This window comes from Myripristis murdjan, chromosome 4 (assembly GCF_902150065.1).
Source record: "Myripristis murdjan chromosome 4, fMyrMur1.1, whole genome shotgun sequence".
Taxonomy (NCBI): domain Eukaryota; kingdom Metazoa; phylum Chordata; class Actinopteri; order Holocentriformes; family Holocentridae; genus Myripristis; species Myripristis murdjan.
Genome location: NC_043983.1, coordinates 10049748 through 10071147, shown reverse-complemented (window position 1 = coordinate 10071147; position 21400 = coordinate 10049748). Strand labels below are relative to the sequence as shown.

The 21400-nt window shown below is 45.8% G+C and overlaps 1 protein-coding gene across 2 annotated transcripts in view; it reads right to left on the bottom strand.

Annotated features, from left to right (window-relative positions):
- shdb (Src homology 2 domain containing transforming protein D, b) overlaps positions 1 to 21400 on the bottom strand; it is a 29262-nt gene that overhangs the window by 5615 nt on the left and 2247 nt on the right. Inside the window, exons 3-6 of one of the 2 annotated variants that reach the window (XM_030050459.1) lie at positions 20105 to 20255; positions 16889 to 17149; positions 5653 to 5730; positions 4301 to 4475 (exon numbers count right to left, since the gene is read on the bottom strand). In XM_030050459.1, the coding sequence (XP_029906319.1) occupies positions 4301 to 4475; positions 5653 to 5730; positions 16889 to 17149; positions 20105 to 20255 (665 nt within the window). The remainder of the gene's footprint in view (positions 1 to 4300; positions 4476 to 5652; positions 5731 to 16888; positions 17150 to 20104; positions 20256 to 21400) is intronic. The other variant, XM_030050461.1, reaches the window with a different exon arrangement.

The following is a 21400-nucleotide window of genomic DNA, read 5'->3' as shown; positions in this document are numbered from 1 at the left end:
TCCATCTCCCTGGCTGCTCTGGCTGTTCCATGTGTTACTGCATCAAAATGTTGTAAAAATGTTTATGTGGAGCCCAGGAACAGTAGCTGTCGCTACGGCTGCAGCCAGTGGAGATTTAATTAAAAATAAGCATCTCCATCATCAGCTCATTGTTACAGGCTCTATTGCATCATTCATTGTGATGATTCTATTGCACATTTGTGTCCAAACTGACATTTCATCCCAAGATCTTTGGATACACACACACACACACACACACACACACACTTACAAGTGCAGCATTGTTTTTGAGTACTGTTACAGCTCTTACTTACAGTTTTTATCACAAACCACTTGAGAGGAACTTAAGCTTCCATTGACCCTTACTTGGGAAATGGAAAAGGTAAGTTATCAAAGGCACAAGACTTCAAATATACATCAGTCAAAGGGAACCTGTGGAAAATGACTTCCTCTCTTGTTCAGCTCTATGTGAAAAGAAAACCAGGGGATGACTCTGTGATCATCCTCTCTGAGAAGCCACCGATCATTTCCAACCTGTGTGCCAAACTGAGAGACATTCGTCTCGCTGGAGGTCCTGACCTGCGTCCCTCAAAGCCTGTCCCCACTGAGGACTTCACATGGAAATGTTTCAACTGCTCTGACCCTGAAAACCCTCAGGCAATAAAACTGATCCTGAGGAGGGTTCCTGTTGCTGGACCAGCTCAGGAGGCTGCCTCATGGCCCTGTGACTCTCAGCAGGCCTCCCAGTGTCTGGTAGTCTCTGAGAACAAGACCAAGAGACCAAAGTGGACCATGAGGATCCGGGCCCTCAAGGACCCTGAGACTCTGCCAGAGAGGAGGGGGCGCAAGAGGAAGGCTGCTGTTCCAGCCGATGAGGCCTCTGGCAGCAGAGAGAAGAGAGCAGCCGGGGAAATGGATGGAGGAGAGGCCAGCGCCCCGTCCAAACGCTGCTGCAGCCCTGCCAGCCGCTCAGAGGAGCTGAGAGCCAGTCTTGGACTTTGTCAGTATCAAACACTGTTTATATGCAGACACAAAGTTACTTTAGAAAACTAATCATTTGTGTTCAGCTCAGATGTTGTGTTCTGGGATCTTGTTTAGAGGGTGATGTGATAAAGTCATTTCATAAAACCTCCACTCCAAAATAGTGCATTGTAGTATTCACACATGGATTGAGTTACACACATTTGAGCTGTTGCAGTGTTTCAGGTGCAGGACCACACCTCAGCCACACCACTTCCAGTGTTCATGTAAATACCCACCAACCCTCTGCTCCTCTTTTGCTCTTATATTCTGCACCCTTTCCCTCTCACTCTCTTTCTCTCCTCTTGTTTCTTCCTCTTTCTCTCTCCTTCCCATGTAGGGACCTAAGAGGTCTCACTCATGTCCAGCTGCTACGGCACATTCCCAGAAATACAATCAAGTTCACACCTCATACAATAAATCATTACCTCGTCAATAAGTGTTTTAATCACCTATTTCTGACAATGCTGTCCTTGCTCATGAATAATGTGCCTGTATGATGTGGACACGCCTTCACCTGCACTCAGGTTTATTCAAAACCTTGGCATTCCTGGACGTGCCACTGGTATGATGGAAAACTGGACTATGAACTTTGCAGGATCTTGTGTGTCTTCTGTGTTCCTGCTGACAAAATGTCTTTACAGTGAATAGTGTGTACCTTTAATTCAGATACTGCTTGTATAAAAAATAATAAAATAATTAAATACACTTCACAAAATTGGAAACGATATCAGCTATTCTGCATTTGTGCCCATAAGAAATTTTTGAAAGATAAGTTCCTTGATGATGACTGTCCTCTGCTCAGCTCACTAACAAGCAGCTCAGTTCATATTCCAGTTATTAATGTCGGTGTTTTATCAGATGAAAGCTCCTTAATTTACATCATAAAACCAACAGGAGCAAAGAAATGAGCAGGCAAACAGACTTAAAATGGCATCAGAATATAAATATCGAAAGCGGAGGCTGACGCACTTTCATTTACAGACGAATCAGCCAAACTATGCATCTTTCTGAAGGCCTTTAATTCCAGTGTCTAACTCCAAGGTTGTCATTGTCCAAGTTGGGGGCTGCAGAATGTGTAAAGAATAAGTTTTCACTACAGTGTGAAGCTGAAGTCAAGGTCTAATATTGTTTATAAGATGCAGCCATTTTGAGTTGGACTTCTGTTTTTGGAAAATAAAACACTGGTGTGGGAAAGCTCTGAATACACTGACAGCAACTGGCGACCAGCGGGGTGCTGCTGAGGATATGAAAAGTGCCACCTTGTCAGTTGACAGGATTGGCTGTGGGATTTGTGACGTACCAAATCTAGCTGGCCTGGGGTACGTCTGAATCTCAGATTTTAGGGGTGTGCACACACCTCCACCTTCAGAGGAGGACTGTGAAAACACCTCTCTAGTGACTTTACACACATACAAGTCAGAAGAGTCAAGGTCAGACATTTTAGGGGACATAAACATAAGAAAAACATGTTTTTGATTAGAGGGAATCTTTAGTGTATAATTATTCAATAATACTGTGGCACAACAGCAAACCAGAAAAACAATAATTGTGTTACCACACTTGACTTGGACTATTTTGTTTACCAGTTTTGGTGGCCTGTGATTTGGTTCTATACATGCTGGACTTTTTATGTGATGCTACTGCCATATTTACTTGGTGTTTAACTGTGAAATTTCCCCTGACTGCTGCAGGCCACTGCTTTCAACACATGTGGAGAAGGTATCAAACTTTTACAAATAATAAGTTGAACTTGAAATTTTCATTATTAAAAGAACCCATAATCAAAATAAACATCCCCAAGGTCATTATGTCTTTTATACAACAACAAAGACCGCAAACTCCTCGGTTACAAAAGGAGTAACCTAGACAACCATAAAAATCATGGTTACCTGTGCTAGGTAGATAGACAGACAGACAGACAGACAGATTTAGAGTCATAATAACGTATTCTCCTCAGACACGACATTCTACCACCGACATGCCTGAGAGTCTAGTGCACTGAACGCTACAGGTTGAGGATGATGCTTTTCCTCTGTTTAAAGCAGAGTGGAATGGGACCACAGAGCTCATAACAGCCCTTAAGAGACCATCAGGGAGTAATGGGGCAGAATAATCAACTATCGTCCTCTAGTGTGTGTGTGTGCATGTGTGTGTGTGTGCATGTGTATGTGTATACAGCGTTGGGTGCATGTGTGTGCATGTGCATGTGTGCTTAAGGGTGTCATGTACTTGGATTTCATTAGTAAAATAGCTCTTTATGTACACAGATGCAGCACATAAATTACACCAATGATGTCTGAAATTACAAGACCAAAGTAAATGTGTGTTTTTAATGTTCTGACTTAATTAGTTCTCGTCCTGACCTTTTGTAATTGTATAAGCTCTGATGAGCGCTGCTTAGCCGAAACACATAACCGCTTCGCCTTAATGTGCGCGCGCCCTTAATAGATCAAAGTGCAGGGCAATAAAATGGATTTTTGGCTTTATTTGTGGGACGTGAAACCCCTGGCTTAACTTTAATTACAAAGTATGAGAAATGCATGGGGATTTGTCCTGTGCCATCAAACTCCTACAGAGTTTCATGGCACATACTATTTATGTTTACACGCACAGGGACGTTTGCTCTTAACCCAGTTATTTAAGTAACCCAGGTTTGGTTTAACTCATGTAAACATCATTACTCAAATGGAATAACTGATGAATTCATCTAATTATGAAAAACCAACAGGTTAAGATTATATATTGTTGATATTGTTGTGGAATGTAAATGTCTGCCACTGGTTTTAGAGTACACTGCACGCTTTCAGTCTTGCACAGCATTATGGATTACATTTTGATGTTAACATGTTAATATGGTGGTAGGCAGTACTTATTTTCTCATTATGAGTAATTATTAGTCTATTGATGGGATTTTCAATTCTTTCGTTTGTACTAGATGTAAGCTATTGCTCAGTCAAAGAGCATAGCTGGCAGCCAAAGCCTTTTTATTCTTTTTTGCATGCAGACTGCTCTGTCTCTGGGTGATGCTCCACAGTACAGGTAGACAGGAATATTCTATTAGCTGGTTTATTCATGGCAACAAGAAGACTCAATCACAGGGTATCAAAAGTGCATGTAACAGTTTAACCCAAATAATAACTGAACCGGAGTACAGCTGAAAGTATAGCTGAATTACTCTGTGCATGTAAATGTAGCCCCTGGTGCATATTGTTATGTGTGTTTTTTTGTCACATGTTTAAGTAGTTGGTAGGCATCCAACAGAAGACAGTCTACATACACCTGCTTCTCCAGAGGCAGGGTGGGGTCCACTCTCTCCCCCACCATGGTGTGGCTTTCCTGCGGCATTCGAAACTTCATGCCCCCTCCTGCCAGCGGACTCGACCTGGGACCTGGAGGACGCAACCGCTCTGTGGGGGATGAGGAGCGGTCCCACTCTGCGCCATCGAACTGCACTGTTGGCAGAGAGGAAAAAAGAGGGAGGGAGGGAGAGGAGGGGAGAGGCAGGGATATAGAGAAACAGACAAGAATGGAAACAGTGAGTCACATTATTTACACTGTACTATCATCAAAGGGGATTAACCCTCGCAGCAAGGCTTGGACACGCATCACATATCCTGCTACTGTAAAGCCATGCAAGCAGAAGAGAGACCTCTCTCTGAAGGGAGGGCTCTGATGGAGGGCAAAACCATCAGCATCATCACCATCATCAGCACCACTATATGGTGTGTTTACAGAGTGATGCAAAATGGGAAAGAGAGGAAACTGGAGTCATGTGGCACACTGGACGGCAGAGTCAGGCCGCTAGTATGGAGCCACAGCACCGGTTCTGCTTTGCTGTGACCAAGCACCACAAACAGGAAAAAAATAACTGAGTTTTGGTGAGTTTTAATCAAACTAATCAAAATTATTCTTTTCAACTGTTTGTTGTTTAACCATTTATTTTTGGAGGTCTATTCATTTACCTAAGCAAATCCAGGAGTGTTACGACAGATCACTAAATTGTAGGTATAGAGGTTTCTATATGGTACTACGAGTAAAACTGCATAGGTATAGACTCTGTCCTTTACTGCATTACATGTAGAGGCATGGAAAGATGATCCTATGCTGAAATATGATCAGTTTCAGAGGGATAGAGGTTGTTGCAGTTGCATTGCACATTTGACTATGCAAAATCTGCTATGTACTGTAAATAAAGTTTGGATTGGTTTGGTGCATTGGGTTACACTGCAAGCTAGATTGAAACACACTGTATCAGAAAAGTGGAAACTGAGTTCCAGTGTGCAGTGTGTGTGTGTGTGTGTGGAGGGGCTCTTTCCTCTGCAGCTACTTTCTCAACCATGTACCTGTGTTAGTGTCTACCTGGTCAATGCAAAAGGGGAATACTACGGATACAAGGGAGTGTTTTCAATCTGGTAACCTAGTAACCACAAATAACCAGCAGTGCCCACGCAGCCAGGGGCCCGAGGCAGGGCTCAGCTTGGGCAGATGCAGGCCGCTGGGGGCTCAGGGTGGAGGGACAGCAGATACAGGACAACGGCCTGGGTCATGGAGGACACACTGACTGCCAAGAGGAGGGGTTTCCTACAATGGGAGGTATGATGGGGGTTGCTGTTTGGGGTGAGAGGTCACCTTGCTCTGTGACGGGGTGCTCCTCCTCCAACTGACCCACTGGGGCAGGCCAGGGCAAATCCGACAACTCCCTCATTTCTAACGGAGGGGAGTGGGGAGAAGACAGAAGAAAAGGGAGCAGAGATGTCAGAGAAGAGCACGCATTAGAGCTGTAACACTGTATCACTGTATTAGAAATCCTGCTGATTAAACTGACTTTGGCTTGAATCCATAAGGAATACTTTCAATTGATTCATTCTGTGATCTAATAAAATGCTGTGAGTTGCACCTTTTTTTTGTCAATAATGTTTTTTTTTTAAAATAATGTTTAAGTGATGCTTTTGTCTGAATTTTTCACAATTCAAAGAAAAAAGGATAGTTTCACATTACTGCGCGTTTATATAACACATAAAATTTTGGCTACCAGTCCAAATTGAATCACTGAACCGAATCGTAGTTTATAAGCTTGTGTCAAACTGAACTGTTCCATAAAAGAAAAATCATTCATAAATCAAAGCGCCAAGAGGTGAAGCATCAATTGAGATGAAACGGTCTTAAATCAAAGAATCCCACCCATAGCTGCCAGATTTAAAGGAGGTTAAAGTGACTGCTCATTTTTATTACACATTCATTCATTTGTTGAAGCTCTCATTCTTACGTCAGCGGAGGAGTTAATGAAGCCAACTTGGTGGATGTGCCACACTCCCATACACCTACAAATACCACTATTTCGTAAAAATCTGAGCTATCGCTTTAACGCAAAGAGGATAGGTGAGCTATTCTGTGAAAATAACAACTGAGAATGAAATCGGGTACGTAGCAGGACGGGAGGGGGGAGAGCGTGAGTTTGATCTGGAACAGGCGGAGCGGAGAGAAGTGTTGTTGAGCACGGCAAAGGCTGTGTGGGCGTGCAGGTGCGTGCGCAGGTGACAGTGAAATGCAGTTAACTACACCTCCTGTCAGGACGCGGAGTCGAACATGTCTCCTGCGCTCTCTCTCTCTCCTCCTATCACTTGCAGGGAAAATAGTCTCAGGTATTCCAAGACCCTACGCGCGCATTATTTCCAATGCGAGAGATGACAAAAGGGAGCAAAGGACAGGACACGTCAAAGACAAGTCAAAGACTACATTATTTATAGTTTAATGAACTAATCTGCCTCAGAACATTGTCTGGTAGCGCGAGGCACAGTGAACACAAAATGTGACGTTTGTGTGCTGGAAACTATCAGCTAATATGGCGTTGCATGACTTGAAATCCAGCACAGAGAGAAAAAAAAAAACAAAAAAAAAAAAACATGTGAGTAGAGAGCAGATAATGCTGCGTACTGCATCCTACCTAGGCAGGAGAGGAGCGGAGGGTGCACCATGAAACAGTACTCAAAATAGCTCATTATCTCCCGTGGCAGGCAACCATCTACTGTAACGTAGCGATTACTGCTACCTCAGTGGCAACACACACACACACACACACACACGCGATTATGTGATTTGCCTCTGTTTCGCACCATACAGTACATTCAGCCCCCCCACACAGCAAAAAACGGATTACAAAACAAATAAAAGGAAAAGAGGTTGACATCTTAATGAGCCGACAAATCCAAAGACCCCCCAGGCCCGGGACATCAAAGGCTGTCTGAATGGGCGTTTGGAGAGAGACCCAGGCTGTACATGCACGCCTCTCTCTCCCTCCTTGGTTAATTATTGAGCAGGCAGACACACTCCGCCACTTTCTCTGGGTCTCCGTGAATTATTGATGCATGGCGCAGGCACAATGGCCCCATCTGGAGCGGGCCGCACCTCCGCTGAAGCCAGGATTAAAGTGTGGCCTGGCACCCCTCAATGCGGACGCGCACGCAAACATAAGGGCAGGCGCACGCACGCACACACACACTCACACACACACACACACACAACGCTCCACCAGAGCTGCACTGCCCTCTCTGCCTGTCCACCTGCCGCCGTGCAGCACACCTCGCACCTCTAATTCGCGAGCAAAACTGAGGCACGTGAAAGGAGAGAAGGGTGTAAATGAGAAGAGCACAAATGTGAGAAGGGTAGAATCAAAGAGAGAGAGAGAGAGAGACAGAGCATGGAGAGTGCCAAGACAATCCAGCTTGGATCAGACATGTGCTCAGCCATTTCAGCAAGAGATAAGAGCAGGTAGTGCAGGCGTACCACAGATAACAGGGAAAATTCCAACAAGATTCCTCTTCTCTCCTCGTGTGTGTGTGTGTGTGTGTGTGTGTGTGTATGTGTGTGTGTGTGTACACCTAAGAAGCCACAAAAAAAATCCATCCTTCATGTCACGTAGTCAAATACTGGGTCTTAAATTCTTGCATTTCTTGTAACAAGCAAATGCTAATCCTCATATTTAGTCTCGTATTATTGCATATTAAAATCTCAGCCCTCAGGGGTTCCCCCGATGGCTCACCTGGTAGAGCGCACACCACTTATCAAGGCTGAGCTCTTACTGCAGCAGCCCTCCATTTAAACAATCTGAAATCTGCCAAATCCACTCATTTCACTACTTTTCTTGAATAAGAGAAAAATGCCAATATCATGCCAGTTGAGCGATCTAGCCTTTTTCAAGATATTGTCGCCTTTTTTTCAAAGAAATTCTCAAAACTCTGCATGTATGTGTCCCTGTGTCTTGGTGGGTCGCCTTGTCCGCTGCCCCTAATGCCAACAGAAAATGAACTCCACGTAAGCTCTCCAGGATGATGCTTTACACCAAGACTTGCTGCCTCTCACACACGCGCCCACACGCAGGAAAGCCAGTGAATGGAAACAGCCAAAAGAACATACACTATATTACCAAAAGTATTCGCTCACCTGCCTTTACTCATACTATGAACTGAAGTGCCATCCCATTCCTAACCCATAGAGTTCAATATGATGTCGGTCCACCTTTTGCAGCTATTACAGCTTCAACTCTTCTGGGAAGACTGTCCACAAGGTTGAGGAGAGTGTTTATAGGAATTTTTGACCATTCTTCCAAAAGCGCATTGGTGAGGTCACATACTGATGTTGGTCGAGAAGGCCTGGCTCTCAGTCTCCGCTCTAATTCATCCCAAAGGTGTTCTATCGGGTTCAGGTCAGGACTCTGTGCAGGCCAGTCAAGTTCATCCACACCAGACTCTGTCATCCATGTCTTTATGGACCTTGCTTTGTGCACTGGTGCACAGTCATGTTGGAAGAGGAAGGGGCCCGCTCCAAACTGTTCCCACAAGGTTGGGAGCATGGAATTGTCCAAAATGTTTTGGTATCCTGAAGCATTCAAAGTTCCTTTCACTGGAACTAAGGGGCCAAGCCCAGCTCCTGAAAAACAACCCCACACCATAATTCCTCCTCCACCAAATTTCACAGTCGGCACAATGCAGTCTGAAATGTACCGTTCTCCTGGCAACCTCCAAACCCAGACTCGTCCATCAGATTGCCAGATGGAAAAGCGTGATTCATCACTCCAGAGAACGCGTCTCCACTGCTCTAGAGGCCAGTGGCGGCGTGCTTTACACCATTGCATCCGACGCTTTGCATTGCACTTGGTGATGTGTGGCTTGGCTGCAGCTGCTCGGCCATGGAAACCCATTCCATGAAGCTCTCTGCGTACTGTACTTGGGCTAATCTGAAGGTCACATGAAGTTTGTAGCTCTGTAGCAATTGACTGTGCAGAAAGTCGGCGACCTCTTTGCACTATGCGCTTCAGCATCCGCTGACCCCTCTCCGTCACTTTACGTGGCCTACCACTTCGTGGCTGAGTTGCTGTTGTTCCCAAACGCTTCCATTTTGTTATAATAGAGCTGACAGTTGACTGTGGAATATTTAGGAGCGAGGAAATTTCACGACTGGATTTGTTGCACAGGTGGCATCCTATGACAGTTCCACGCTGGAATTCACTGAGCTCCTGAGAGCGGCCCATTCTTTCACAAATGTCTTGTTTCACAGTCTGCATGCCTGAGTGCTTGATTTTATACACCTGTGGCCAGGCCAAGTGATTAGGACACCTGATTCTGATCATTTGAATGGGTGAGCGAATACTTTTGGTAATATAGTGTATGTGAGGGCAGAAGTGTGAAGGACAGGAGGAAGATGTGAGCAGGTGCTGGTGTGTGTTTGATTCATGGGGAAATTCCAACGAGATCCTTCTTCTCTGGGGTTTGGGCGACTGCTCCGTCTGTGTGTATTGTAGACGGCATTCAAAGCCAAGGACGTCCTCTAGAAGTATTGCAGCCACAGCAGCTGTGTGTGTGTGTGTGTGTGTGTGTGTGTGTGTGTGTGTGTGTTTTCTCTTCACATTTCTTTCGCTCACTTATTCTACCAAGAAAATGCTTCTTTCATATTTCTGTTTCATATCTGACATGATGATATTGCTGCAATTCCTTCATTCAGGGGCGCCGCCAGGAATTTTGGGCCCCATGAAAAAAAAAATAAATAAATAAATAAATAAATAAATAAATAATAAATATATATATATATATATATATATATATATATATATATATATATATTTTAATAATTTTATATTAGTTTTTACCTATTTTTTGGGGCCCCTGTCAGGCAAGGGCCCTCTGCCTTCATTACCAACCAATCAAATTACTTAATTTCCCTACTGCATTAATCCGGAGGTAAACACCAACGTCGACTAGAAGGAAAACAGCCCCTTACACTCGTTTTCTCTCGCCACTCTGATAACAAAAGGCAGAACGCCACCCAACGCACACAAAACCAACATGTCACTCATTTACTCGCGGGGAACATCTGGCTTCCATTCAGCTCTAATGAGAACCTGTGGATCTGTCACACACAGAGGGCCGGCAGCTCTCTGGGCTTTGTTCAGCGACACAAGACAATGCAGCACACTTCCAACGGTCGGAGGGAAAAGGGACAAAGGCTCGGTCAGATTGGCGCTAACAGCCCTAAATTCATGAGTTGCATTCAGAATCTATTACGTTAATTGTCTAAGCTGACGGAGAGGGGGAGATTTTCTATCAGCTCCGTCGTTGGCATTTGCGAGCCAACTGATGGAACAGGTGAGAGCAATTCCGTAATTTGCGGTCTGGTGAAATCCCATATACGCCCGGCGCCTCTGCCACCTGCTAACAATTACCAGGAATTATCCGAGAGGGGAGGGGGAGGGCGGGCAAAAATACATTTTCCTGCCCCCTGTTACACGCAGAGCACACCGACTTGACTGACAGACGACCAGCTTCCCAATTCCACGAGCTGCGTTTCGTTGTCGCCGAAGTGAAGGAGGCGAAGACAAAGACAATAAAACAGCTTCATTAGGTCCATTTATGAAGACATCTGCTTTTCCTCGGCTCTGGCACCCCATCACCTGTCTGCACACAAAGACCTTCTGCTGGGCAAAATGGCCCCCGTAAGGACAGACAATTAACACCTTATGCCGGTGCAGAGAGGGAAAAAAAACCCCCAAAAAAACGTGCATGCATTCATACAAGTCCCCTATTCATCATGTGGATCCACACAAACAACATGCAGGGTTTTGCTCCAACAGCTGCCAAGATACTTGTGCTTATTTAGGCTCATGGGCCCAGCAGCCTCCTGCCACAGTATTCTTTCTCCTTCTTTCCTTCTGTCTCTCTTTCTTTTGTGTCTCGAATTCAATTGTTTGAAACTTTGCAGAGCCGTCCAGTACAGCCTGCACTGCCAACTGGCCTAAAAGTAGTGGTACAGTAAAAAAAATTCAGCGTCAAACTTCCAGAAATCAGTAAAAAATCAAGCATTTGTGTAACCGACCTGCACCTTTGTGAGGCTGCTGGCTCAGATGAGTGGAAACGTTTGTACGCTACAACAAATTAGGTTTCAAATGACTTCAAAATCATGCATGTATATATTAAAAGACATAATTTCCATCTGTAATTTTATGTTCTACATTTAATGAATAACAATTATTTTAATTCTGTGTTTATAGTACGAGGGCCATGGCTGTCCAAAATGCACTTCTGATTGACATGAGGTCAGTGAGGTGATTTAGAAACCATTTGAAAGCCTTTTTATTTACAGCATCTGGTTTTAACGCATACAATTTTATTTCCTCTCACTGGTAATATGGTAATTGTTCCCTGTATGCTTTCTGCTGATTACTCATACTACACTGATCTCTCATGCTAATGAAAGTGTGCTGATATGCTAATGCTAATGCAGCCTATTGTTTTAATCTGGCACCTTGTTGCCAAATGATGAAGCGCATCCCCGGCTGCCATGTTGCTGCGAGCAGCTATATTTCATTTTCTGCAGATATGCACATGCACCGTTTTGGCTACGATTTTCAAAGCATCACACATTTCTTGACCATCTTTTCTGTGTATCCATTTTCCAAGGATTCAATATACCCATTCCCTTGTGGCTGCCTGCCACTCTCCCTGTCTCTCCCTCTCTCTAACATCTCTCTCTCTCTCTCTCTCGCTCTTCATTTCTGTCTCTCCTTAACCCATCTCCCTGTAAGTGGGGCATTATCTCTTTTTTTCATTCCCTCTCTCCTTGCCTCTCCTGACCTCCCCTATTTCCATCATCTCTTTCCCCATCTCTCCCTCTCATCTCTTATATTTGTCGGGGAAAGGGACTCATAGAGGGCTTGCTTTTTCATTAGTGTCAGTAATGCTTCACACTATAGGAGAAGGACAAGGAAGACAATGGGGGAGGGCACGAGAGAATAAAAGTGACAAAGAGAGAGAGGGGTGGGTAGGGTGAGGGTGAGAGAGAAGATGGTCCTTCCGCTGTGCCAGTAAATTGATGAAGAGGCTGGTCAGAAGCCCCCGGGGTCTGCTCAGAGCAGCAGAGGACAGCGTGGCACCAGAACCTCCTTCGCTCACACGTTCGCCCGCGCGCAAATGGACATGTTCTGACTCCGACTGGAAAACGAGCAAGGCATGTGCTCGCAAAAAACCCGACAAAACCTCGTCCTGTTCCCCCAGAAGACTTTCACACACATCCAGACGCGGCGCGGCACACACACTCACTCACTCACACTCGCTCGCCATCTGTCGAGGCGTCTTTTCGAGTTCCCCTAATCTGGGCTTCCGCTTCAGTATTCATTAACACTTTACAGCAACCTTCTGCATCCAGCTTTCAGTGCTATTTACACAAGGAGGAAAGAAGCACTCTAACTCCTGACATAACCATAAAGAATTAATCATTTAAACATTACATGTAGTGTGTATTTTTACTGACAGCTGGGTGATATACGGATATTTTATCAATATTGTGATATGAGGTTAGATACTATCTGTAATTTTAGACAATTTTTGGATTGTAATATTGTGAAATTGAGGTGAAAGTACTGTCTTTTCCTGGTTTTAAAGGCTACATTACATTACAGTAAAGGGATGCATCTTTCTGTTTTAGCTGTTCTGTTATTTGCCCCTACCTGCCTGGCCATCACATCCACATCACTAATGACTGTTTATCAAAAATTTCTAAAGTGTAAATATCTTATGAGAGCACCAGTATCAATACATGAAAGCGTGATGTTGAGGAAGGTCCATGATGTAAGACAGTGTGAATTCTTGAAACACTCTTTTTTTCAATAGAAAAGTAAAAAGAAAGCACCAACATCATCCCCAAGATATCATCACAATATTGTTACTGAGGTTTTCAGTCAAAGATATTGTGATGTCTGATTTTGTCCATATTGTCCAGCCCTACCTACACCTTACACACAGGACTTCTGACACACACGCTTTACATTTCCAGCAACAGCGACAGCCATTTGTTGGAATACATACAAGAATATGGTCATTAGTGAGAGTAGCAATGGCTGCTGAACAGAAAAGTAGGAAACAGACAACACTACTTAGAGCAAGAGACTCAAACTACGTCAACACAAAATATGAAGGGAGAGCGAAAGCGTCTTACGGTTGCATATTAACAAAGATGAAGAGAAACACAATAAACAACATCAGGATACTACAGCTTCCTCCTTCAACCTATTAATCTTAGCCTTGGAGGGGTTTTGCTGAACCAACACATTCTTTCACACACTTGTTTCATCCCTGTCCCTCTTTTCATTCCAGCAGATAAACACATTCATGCGTGGGAGTTTCCCCGTACAACCTGTCTTGTGCAGTTGGCCGGTGAACAGCTGCACCGGAACAAGAGGCGGCTAAAAAGTGCCTCGCTCAGGATGGCGTGTGGGGGGTTGTTATTCATGCACTCTCCCTATCTTGATCCTCCCGAACCGCTTCGAGGATTTGAGACTGAAACCGTTTAGTCACAAGTCTCTCACCTTCGGCCTGCCACCTCCTGCTGGGTCTCAATCAGATGTCAAAGCCCCTGTGCTGGACTGTAAAGCTTCAAAACCTAAAACGCCCATTCATCTGTTCATTAGACATGGCCATCAGAGAGCTAATGAGTCGGTGCCTTTCATTAGCTCTCTAATTGGTGCTGAATGGCTGCAGGGCCAATCCCTCACTGCTGGACTGGCTATTGACTTCCAGGAATTAATGCCTGCTGTAATTTGGGCTGGACCTCGGTGACCGGTGACAGCTTTCTAACGTTGTAATTAAAACGTCGGCGGACTGAGAGACGACCTGTCACATTCGACCCCTAAGGCCCTAGCAGCCTCGCCCTCACACAACCCACTGAATTCCAGTATGGGTCCAATGGAAAATACGGTATTTCTGATGCTTTGAATGCGGTATTTACACACTCCCTGCTGATTCCCCTACATGTAAACACGGATAAGCTGCGAAAATCACAATCAGAGGCATTAGCGGCTCAATGCAATGCACAAAAACCCATGTACAGTAAGCACAGCCGACCCCCCCCCAAAAAACATTAATCTATGCTGACATGCGCAAAAAAACCTCTTCTCACCCTTGAATTAGGTGACTGGTGATAATCAGAGCCGGGAAACACTGGTTGAGAATGTGTGCATGTGCATGGCTGTGTGCATGCGTGTGTTAAGGCGATGATGAGGCGCGGGCTAAGGTGCTGCTGGCAGATCCCGATGCCCCCCCTTTGCCCCCAGTAGCAGGTTATCTGAGTGAGTGTGTCACATTGGCAGGGAGGGGGTCGGAGGAGGGGGAGGCTGCAGGGACAGCGCTGTCACTGCTGCTGCGTTTGTATGCATGTGTGTATATGTGTCTGTGTGTGTGTGTGTGTGTGTGAGAGAGAGAGAGAGTGTGTGCCTGTGCCGGCGGATGACTGATTGCACCCTGCCACAATGGCCCTGAGTCCCCCTCCTCCCCCGTAGCCTCACCTCGCCCCCCCCCCCCCCCCCCCCCCCCCCCCCCCCCCCCCCCCCGCATCTCCACAGCCCCCGACCATTAATTCTCCACAACGCCCCTCCCCTCTGAGGCGCTGGGCCTCCACAAACATCCACTGAGCTGCCGTCAAACCTACCATAACCTTGGACGTCCCTCTCTCTTTTTCGTTCTCTCTAGCCGAAGCTCTCCATGGCCTCTTCCTCTGTTTTGTCACCGCACAACTCCCTGTCCATCTCTCTCCTCCTCTTCTCTTTCCATCTCTTTTTCTTTCCCTGTGTATACTCACATCTCTCTCGAATGTGATTTCTTTTTCTACCTCTTCTATGCCTCTCTCTCTCTCTCTCTCTCTCTCTCTCTCTCTTCCCCCTCCCTTCCTTGTAGGCCTTGCCTAGCAACGCTGAGTGGGTCGGGGAATATGGATTAAATGTGAGAATGGAAAATACTGTTTGTGTGTTTACACTTCAGTGCTTTGGTCTGCTCAGACAGACAGCGCGCCAGCTTCAGAGTGCTGACTCCGAATGGAAAAAACAAGGGGGGTCAGACAGCAGAAGTCGCGCGAGCGTTTTCCTCCGCTGCATTTTTCTAATGGGGCTGTAAGCGCTCCTCTGCCGGAGTGTGTACGAGGTATGGAGAACAAGAGAGGGAAAGTTGGGGAGGGGGTTGGTGAGAGTAGAGCGAGAGCTCAGGGGGTAAGAGGTGATATTGGCGTTTTAAATTAACCGGAGTGCACCTCCCTTGGAAATCATCTCAGTTTCCAAATAAGTTACGGTGTCTCACTTTAGTGCCTCTTAATGTGATTGGAGTGCAAACATGGTGGGGATGTATGTGTCTGTAGTTGTTGTGTGCTCTTGCGCTTCTGCTGACCATGACTCTCTTATTAGCAGCGGATCAGTCACGCACATGTAAGCATGTAATTAACTGAGGGGAGAGGGGAGGGGAGGGGGAGAGACACACATGAGGGGAAGACGGGAGAGAGGCGCACGGGAGTGTGCAAGAGGGAGGTTGATTTATTATCCCATCACCTTGACCTCTGTGACTTGGAGATGCACCTCAATTAAGCTGACTTAGCCTGCCGTACCTTACACTGATCTACTCCTCACTGACCTATCAGTCTGTTGCTGCTTGTCTCTACTCTCCTTCTCTCTCTCTCTAACACCTTTGCCTTCTTTCTCCCTGCATATATGTTCACAGAATGGAACATAATGGAATAAAAATTTGACATGCACTGCTTGTTCAACTTTATAAAATAATAATCACTGCACTGTGCTAATTCTTTTTTTTTTTTTTTTTTTTTTAATAAAATGATGATTATGAAAGATGAAATCCCGCTCTGTCCCTTCTTATGCCCCACATCCCCTGACCTTCTCCTGGCATGGCAGTTCCACGTGAAGTCACACACGCACACCCACACAGTCAGTGCAGCTCCGATGATCATCTATCGCGTGTGCGTGTGCAGTGACTTTAAGAAAATCAATGGCCATCAAAGGTGTTTGTATGTGGTGTGGCGGGAGGAAAAGGCGGGAGGCAGACAGATATGTGTGTTCCGAGCTGAGACATTGAAGGTCACTGCAGTCACAGTTTCCTGCAAAAGGCGCAGTGATGGGAGATGGGCACTGTATTAAAGGTCAGGACAGTTAGCTGAGGAAGGTACCATCTAGTTTCATCCAGCAGCACTTCTGCTCTCCTGGTAGCGCCTTGACCTTTAAAAGAAGTCATTTGTGTTGGTTTTACTGTTTCCACTAATTCAATTGAATGGTGCCCAATTAAAAATATTTTATGCGGAGCATTTAATGGCTCCTGTTGGGATCTCCCTTTAAATTGCATCCCCCCGCATAGAGGCCAAAGTCGCCTACAGTGCCTCTGGAGCTGTTAGGTATTCAGTGTCTTGCTCCAGGACACTTCAACGGCGTGGATGCTTGCCATCGTGGAGGCTTTAGTGTGTGGCCTCCAGTTTCCCCGCTCACCACTCAGCCTTACTGCTTTGCTTATTCACCCTGCAGAGAACTGGCATAACACATCTTCTCAGTTACCTGCAAAGGCTTTGGAAATATGGTCCTTCTTCCATTCCCAGGGCTGGTCGTACTCATCAGCCGGCCTTTCGTCGTCCTGCGGCAGCCTGCTGGTCTCCTTCCCCTCCTCCTGGGGCTCACCGTACGCCAAGCCCAGGCCTCTGCCCCGCTCCTCCACAGCGTCTCCAAAGCTGAACCCCCGGCCTCGCTCATCCTCATACGGGGTGTCATAGAGCTGCACCTCGCCCCTCACCCGGCCTCCACCAGGACCGCGCTGCAACTCTGTCGAAACATAGGCAAAAACACACATTCATACATGTTGCATACACAAACATGGATACTTGCATACACACATAGACAATGTGATGTTCACAGTAGCGGCAGATGTTTCAGGGTTTACAAATGTGCAGGAAAAAACAGACTCCGGTGAGCAATAATACGTGCGCATAGTGATGAAGTTCCCCTAAACAAGAGGCTAAAATTATCTACTACCAAGTATAACAAAAAGCCTGTTGAGCGCCAACATGACTAGAATCTGAGGAAGGAGACAAATGATGTTTGCACAGCTTGCTGTGGGCTCAGTTTCTCATATGGCGGGGCTTAACGAGGCCTTGGGCTAGACGCTGGCAAGACCCCCCCCACCCAACATCACAGCAGCTATCGAGCTCAGCTCACATCAGCATCCATTTCCTCGTTAACATTTTCATCACTTTCTCAGCAGGTTCCGCCCCCCGAAAAATTGTTTCCTGAAACCCGCACCTGTTATGCGGAGTCAATTGTAGCCCCGAGATAAAAGGCTTGATTATTACTGACACAAGGCAGAAGACAAGCTAAGATTTCCGAAACAACGGATGCAGTGACTGTAAGAAGCCTCACAGCTGCAGCAACAGCAATCAGCAATGGCTCTTTGATATGTGGAGGCGAGAAGTGCATCCTTAATAAGAGGAGATATAGGATCACAAAAGGAAGAATGGAGGGGAAAATGAAGGAGTAGGCATCTTTTGTGTCCACAGCCAGCAGCTGTGCTAAGGTGGCGAGAGGGAATGAGCGCTAAAACTAAATGGGAGGGTTCAGTGGTGAAAGGCAGCGGCAAACTTTAACCTTCAGACAACAAGACACTGCTATTGGGTGGCCCTGTTGTCACCATGGCGACCGAGTGGAGGCCCTGGGGAAAGGCCCTGAGATTATGGAACAAGAGGGCTGGGGGGGCAAGAGAGAGAGAGGAGGAGCAACAGAGAGGGAGAACAAGAAGCTAAATGGAGGGGGAGAAGGGGGGGGGGGGGGGGTGAGGAGCAGGAGGAGAGGAGGAGAAGGAAGAGGAAAGGGAAAGACTAAGGGGAGGAGGAGTGACAGGAGAAAAGGACAAGGAAGGGAGGTTGGGGTGGGGGAATGAGGGTGAGAGGGGAGGCATCTGTCTGCGTTTGATGTTAAGTCATTGAGACAGAAGCACAGCGTGGCTGAATGCTGCTCTACCTGCGCTGGGAGCCCGCAGTGTCAGCGGCAGCCTGGAGATGGAGAAGATGAAGGCAGAGGGATATAAAAAAAAAAAAAAAAAAAAAAAAAGACTACAAGCGTGAAGGAAATGATAAACGGATAGGAAGCACGATAGAGAAAACCAGGAAAACAGGGAAAGAAAACGGCAATTTGACTGAAAGGTAATCGAGATTGAAGCGTGAGTGGGATGGGGAGGGGGCTGCGTGTGTGTTGGGGATCTATTTACGCACGCTGAGGCTCGTCAGGCCGCTTCATGATGTGAGGAACTGAAATTGAGACTTGTCATTTACCCACACCAACCAAACTCAGAGAATAGCGACAGAGTCAGAGACACAACAACTCCAAAGAGGCGGATAAACGGAATATTTGCTTTTAGACGCGCACACTCTTGAGGGGATAAGCGCACAGGTGTCGTCTCGGTATTTGTGAGAGATAATTACTACTCCGATCCCACATCTGTCTGTGCCACTCTGCCGCGTCCTTAATGAGCGACCACAGGCTGAGAGACAGACAGACAAAAGCAGGCGCACAGACAGATCTCGATTGACAGGCTCCATTCAAAGCGTTGTCCGTCAAAGAGCTGTAACAATGCTTTGCCAAACTCTCCACCATCAGTACTGTGGATCTCGCCTCTCCAGTGGCTACATCTAGAAAAGAGTTTTCTTAGGGATTTGTAAGATTAATGTGGATCTGACGGGCCGTGCAAGGGAAAGGAGGCGCCTTTCACCTCAGCCCAGACTCAGAACTTCATTCTTCCACCAAAAAGTGTCATCGGAGAGAGGACAGGACATACAGTGCAGTCGCTAAAAGACAGATTAGAGAGCCGGCCAGACTCCCCTCAGGGCTCGGGGAGAACGCTCAAGATGAAGAGAGATAGAGAAACCGTAGGAGAGGAGGGGGGGGGGTGGGCTCCTGTTCCATTAAATGACTGGGACAGACGAGGGGAGAGCGCGGAGAGAGGGCAGAGAGAGATGTTATGGGAGGAAAGACAAATGGAAAACGATAGATGTGAGCGAGCTGGAGGATAGGAGGAAATCACAAGGGAGGGAGGTCTGAGAGTGAATACTGGATAGAGACACCTCTGAAGGCGCAGCTTTACAAGGCTGAGAGCAGGCTTGCATGTGAACTAAAAGCAAGAAGAGAGGCGGACAGATACAAAGGCTGGTGCAGAACGGCCCACTTATATATAAAGTCACTGAACGGGACTTCTTGGGCACCACTACACTGAAAGATCCAGCGTAATTTTACAAAGGAAGAAGAAAAGAATATGGATACCATCTTCTGCCACCAAGGAGGATGCGTTCTTTTACCAACACAAAAATAAAACCGTTTACCATAGCAAAACAGGGCAGCAAACAGTATTATCATTTTATCATCAGAAGTGCTGACAGATAGCAGATCAATGATAATATCATTGCTTCATGCTGCCTTTTGACGTTTTATTCATGATTCGGTGCTCCTGAAACACAATCCAGTACCTGACCAGTAATGTTATCTTTATTTAATGTAAGCCTTTATCTGATCATAACCCAGCTGTGATGTGCTGTTTCTGTATGTGTATAGGTTTGCTTAGATAAATGCTTTCAAATAAAATACAAAAAGGAAAGGTCAAAGGCAAAAGGGAATGTAATTATAAGTCCATTATACTGTTGGATAACAATGTGGCCCATTAAAACACCATCAGGCTGATAAGGTATTGACTGATGACAGCACCTCTCTGCGGTAATGATCCAGTCCACTGACCTGTTATGACCCTCTGGGCCTCGTACGGCTCCATGTAGCCGTTGTTCTCATTGGGAACGGGTCCCAGGTCTGGTTCCGGCCGGGGATCCAGACGAGCGTCGAACGGGTCGGAATAATCCGTGTCCCCCGCCAGTGGAGCAGATGGTACCACCTGAAGGGCAAACACACGCTTACTCATGGAGATTAATGAGTTTTGCAACTGAACATAATGTATCCACTTAAAAAAAAAAAAAATGTTTCCAATATTTTTTTTTTTAAATCTCAAATCCAAAATGTTTTATTTTGAAGGCACTTATGAAAACCAGCTAAAAATTCAATAGTGCTCACTCTGTAATGAGTTTGACTTTCATGGCAGCAATCATTTTAGAAATAAGTGACATTTTTTTTAACAAGAACATCACCATGGAATGAAACTCTCCAATTAACGCATTCTAGGACATGAATATTTCCTGATAATTAGACAAATTCAGTCTTTTGGCAAGTGCATGAGGGCTGAGAATTACATAGACAATACCTCGTCAAGACTAGAGAGCCGCTCAATGCTAAAATCCTCACTGCACTGCATGAAAAATAATGCATTAGATATATGAGATGATAGGCAAAATGATCATTCAGACCATGTCTTTCTATGTTTGTTGGAGTCCTATCATAACACTAATCTGTATCTTTTGTGTGGTTTCCACTGTATGTGGTTCACATTAGTATGCCACACCAGCCCCATGACACAGATAATCCCAGTTTATATTCAGAGGCTATAGAATAGAGTTCCCTTCTCAAGAATGTGATTTACCCCCATTTGAAAGTCATATGCTATTTTGCCAGAAATAGGCCTGTCTGAGGGTGAGCAGGTTGTTGGCTGGAGGACCAGAGGAGTGAGAATAAAGAGAGAGTTGGTTGGTTGCTGGCTGGTAGGGAGCATTTGTTCTTCCATTGATGCACAGGAGGGAAACAGTGGTCAGCTGGCACGCCGACAGCTACAAAGCCAGCCATATGGTCACACACGTGCACGGACACACACGGGACACGTGCGTATACACACATACACACTCATCCAAGTGTTTTCTCTGTTTATCTCTGGGTCTGTTTCCTCGCTCTTCCTCTCTCATCTCTCCCCTATATTTTCCTCTCTTTGTCTAACAAAGGCGATCATTCAAACGAGGCATGCGGCCCCCGACGCCTAGACATGCTAGACATGCACACACCCTCGCAAAATTACATCCTAATCCCATGTTGATTCTGTAACAGGTTATCGACGTGCGGGAATCTGCAATGGTAATTAGAGTGGGGATGTTCCCA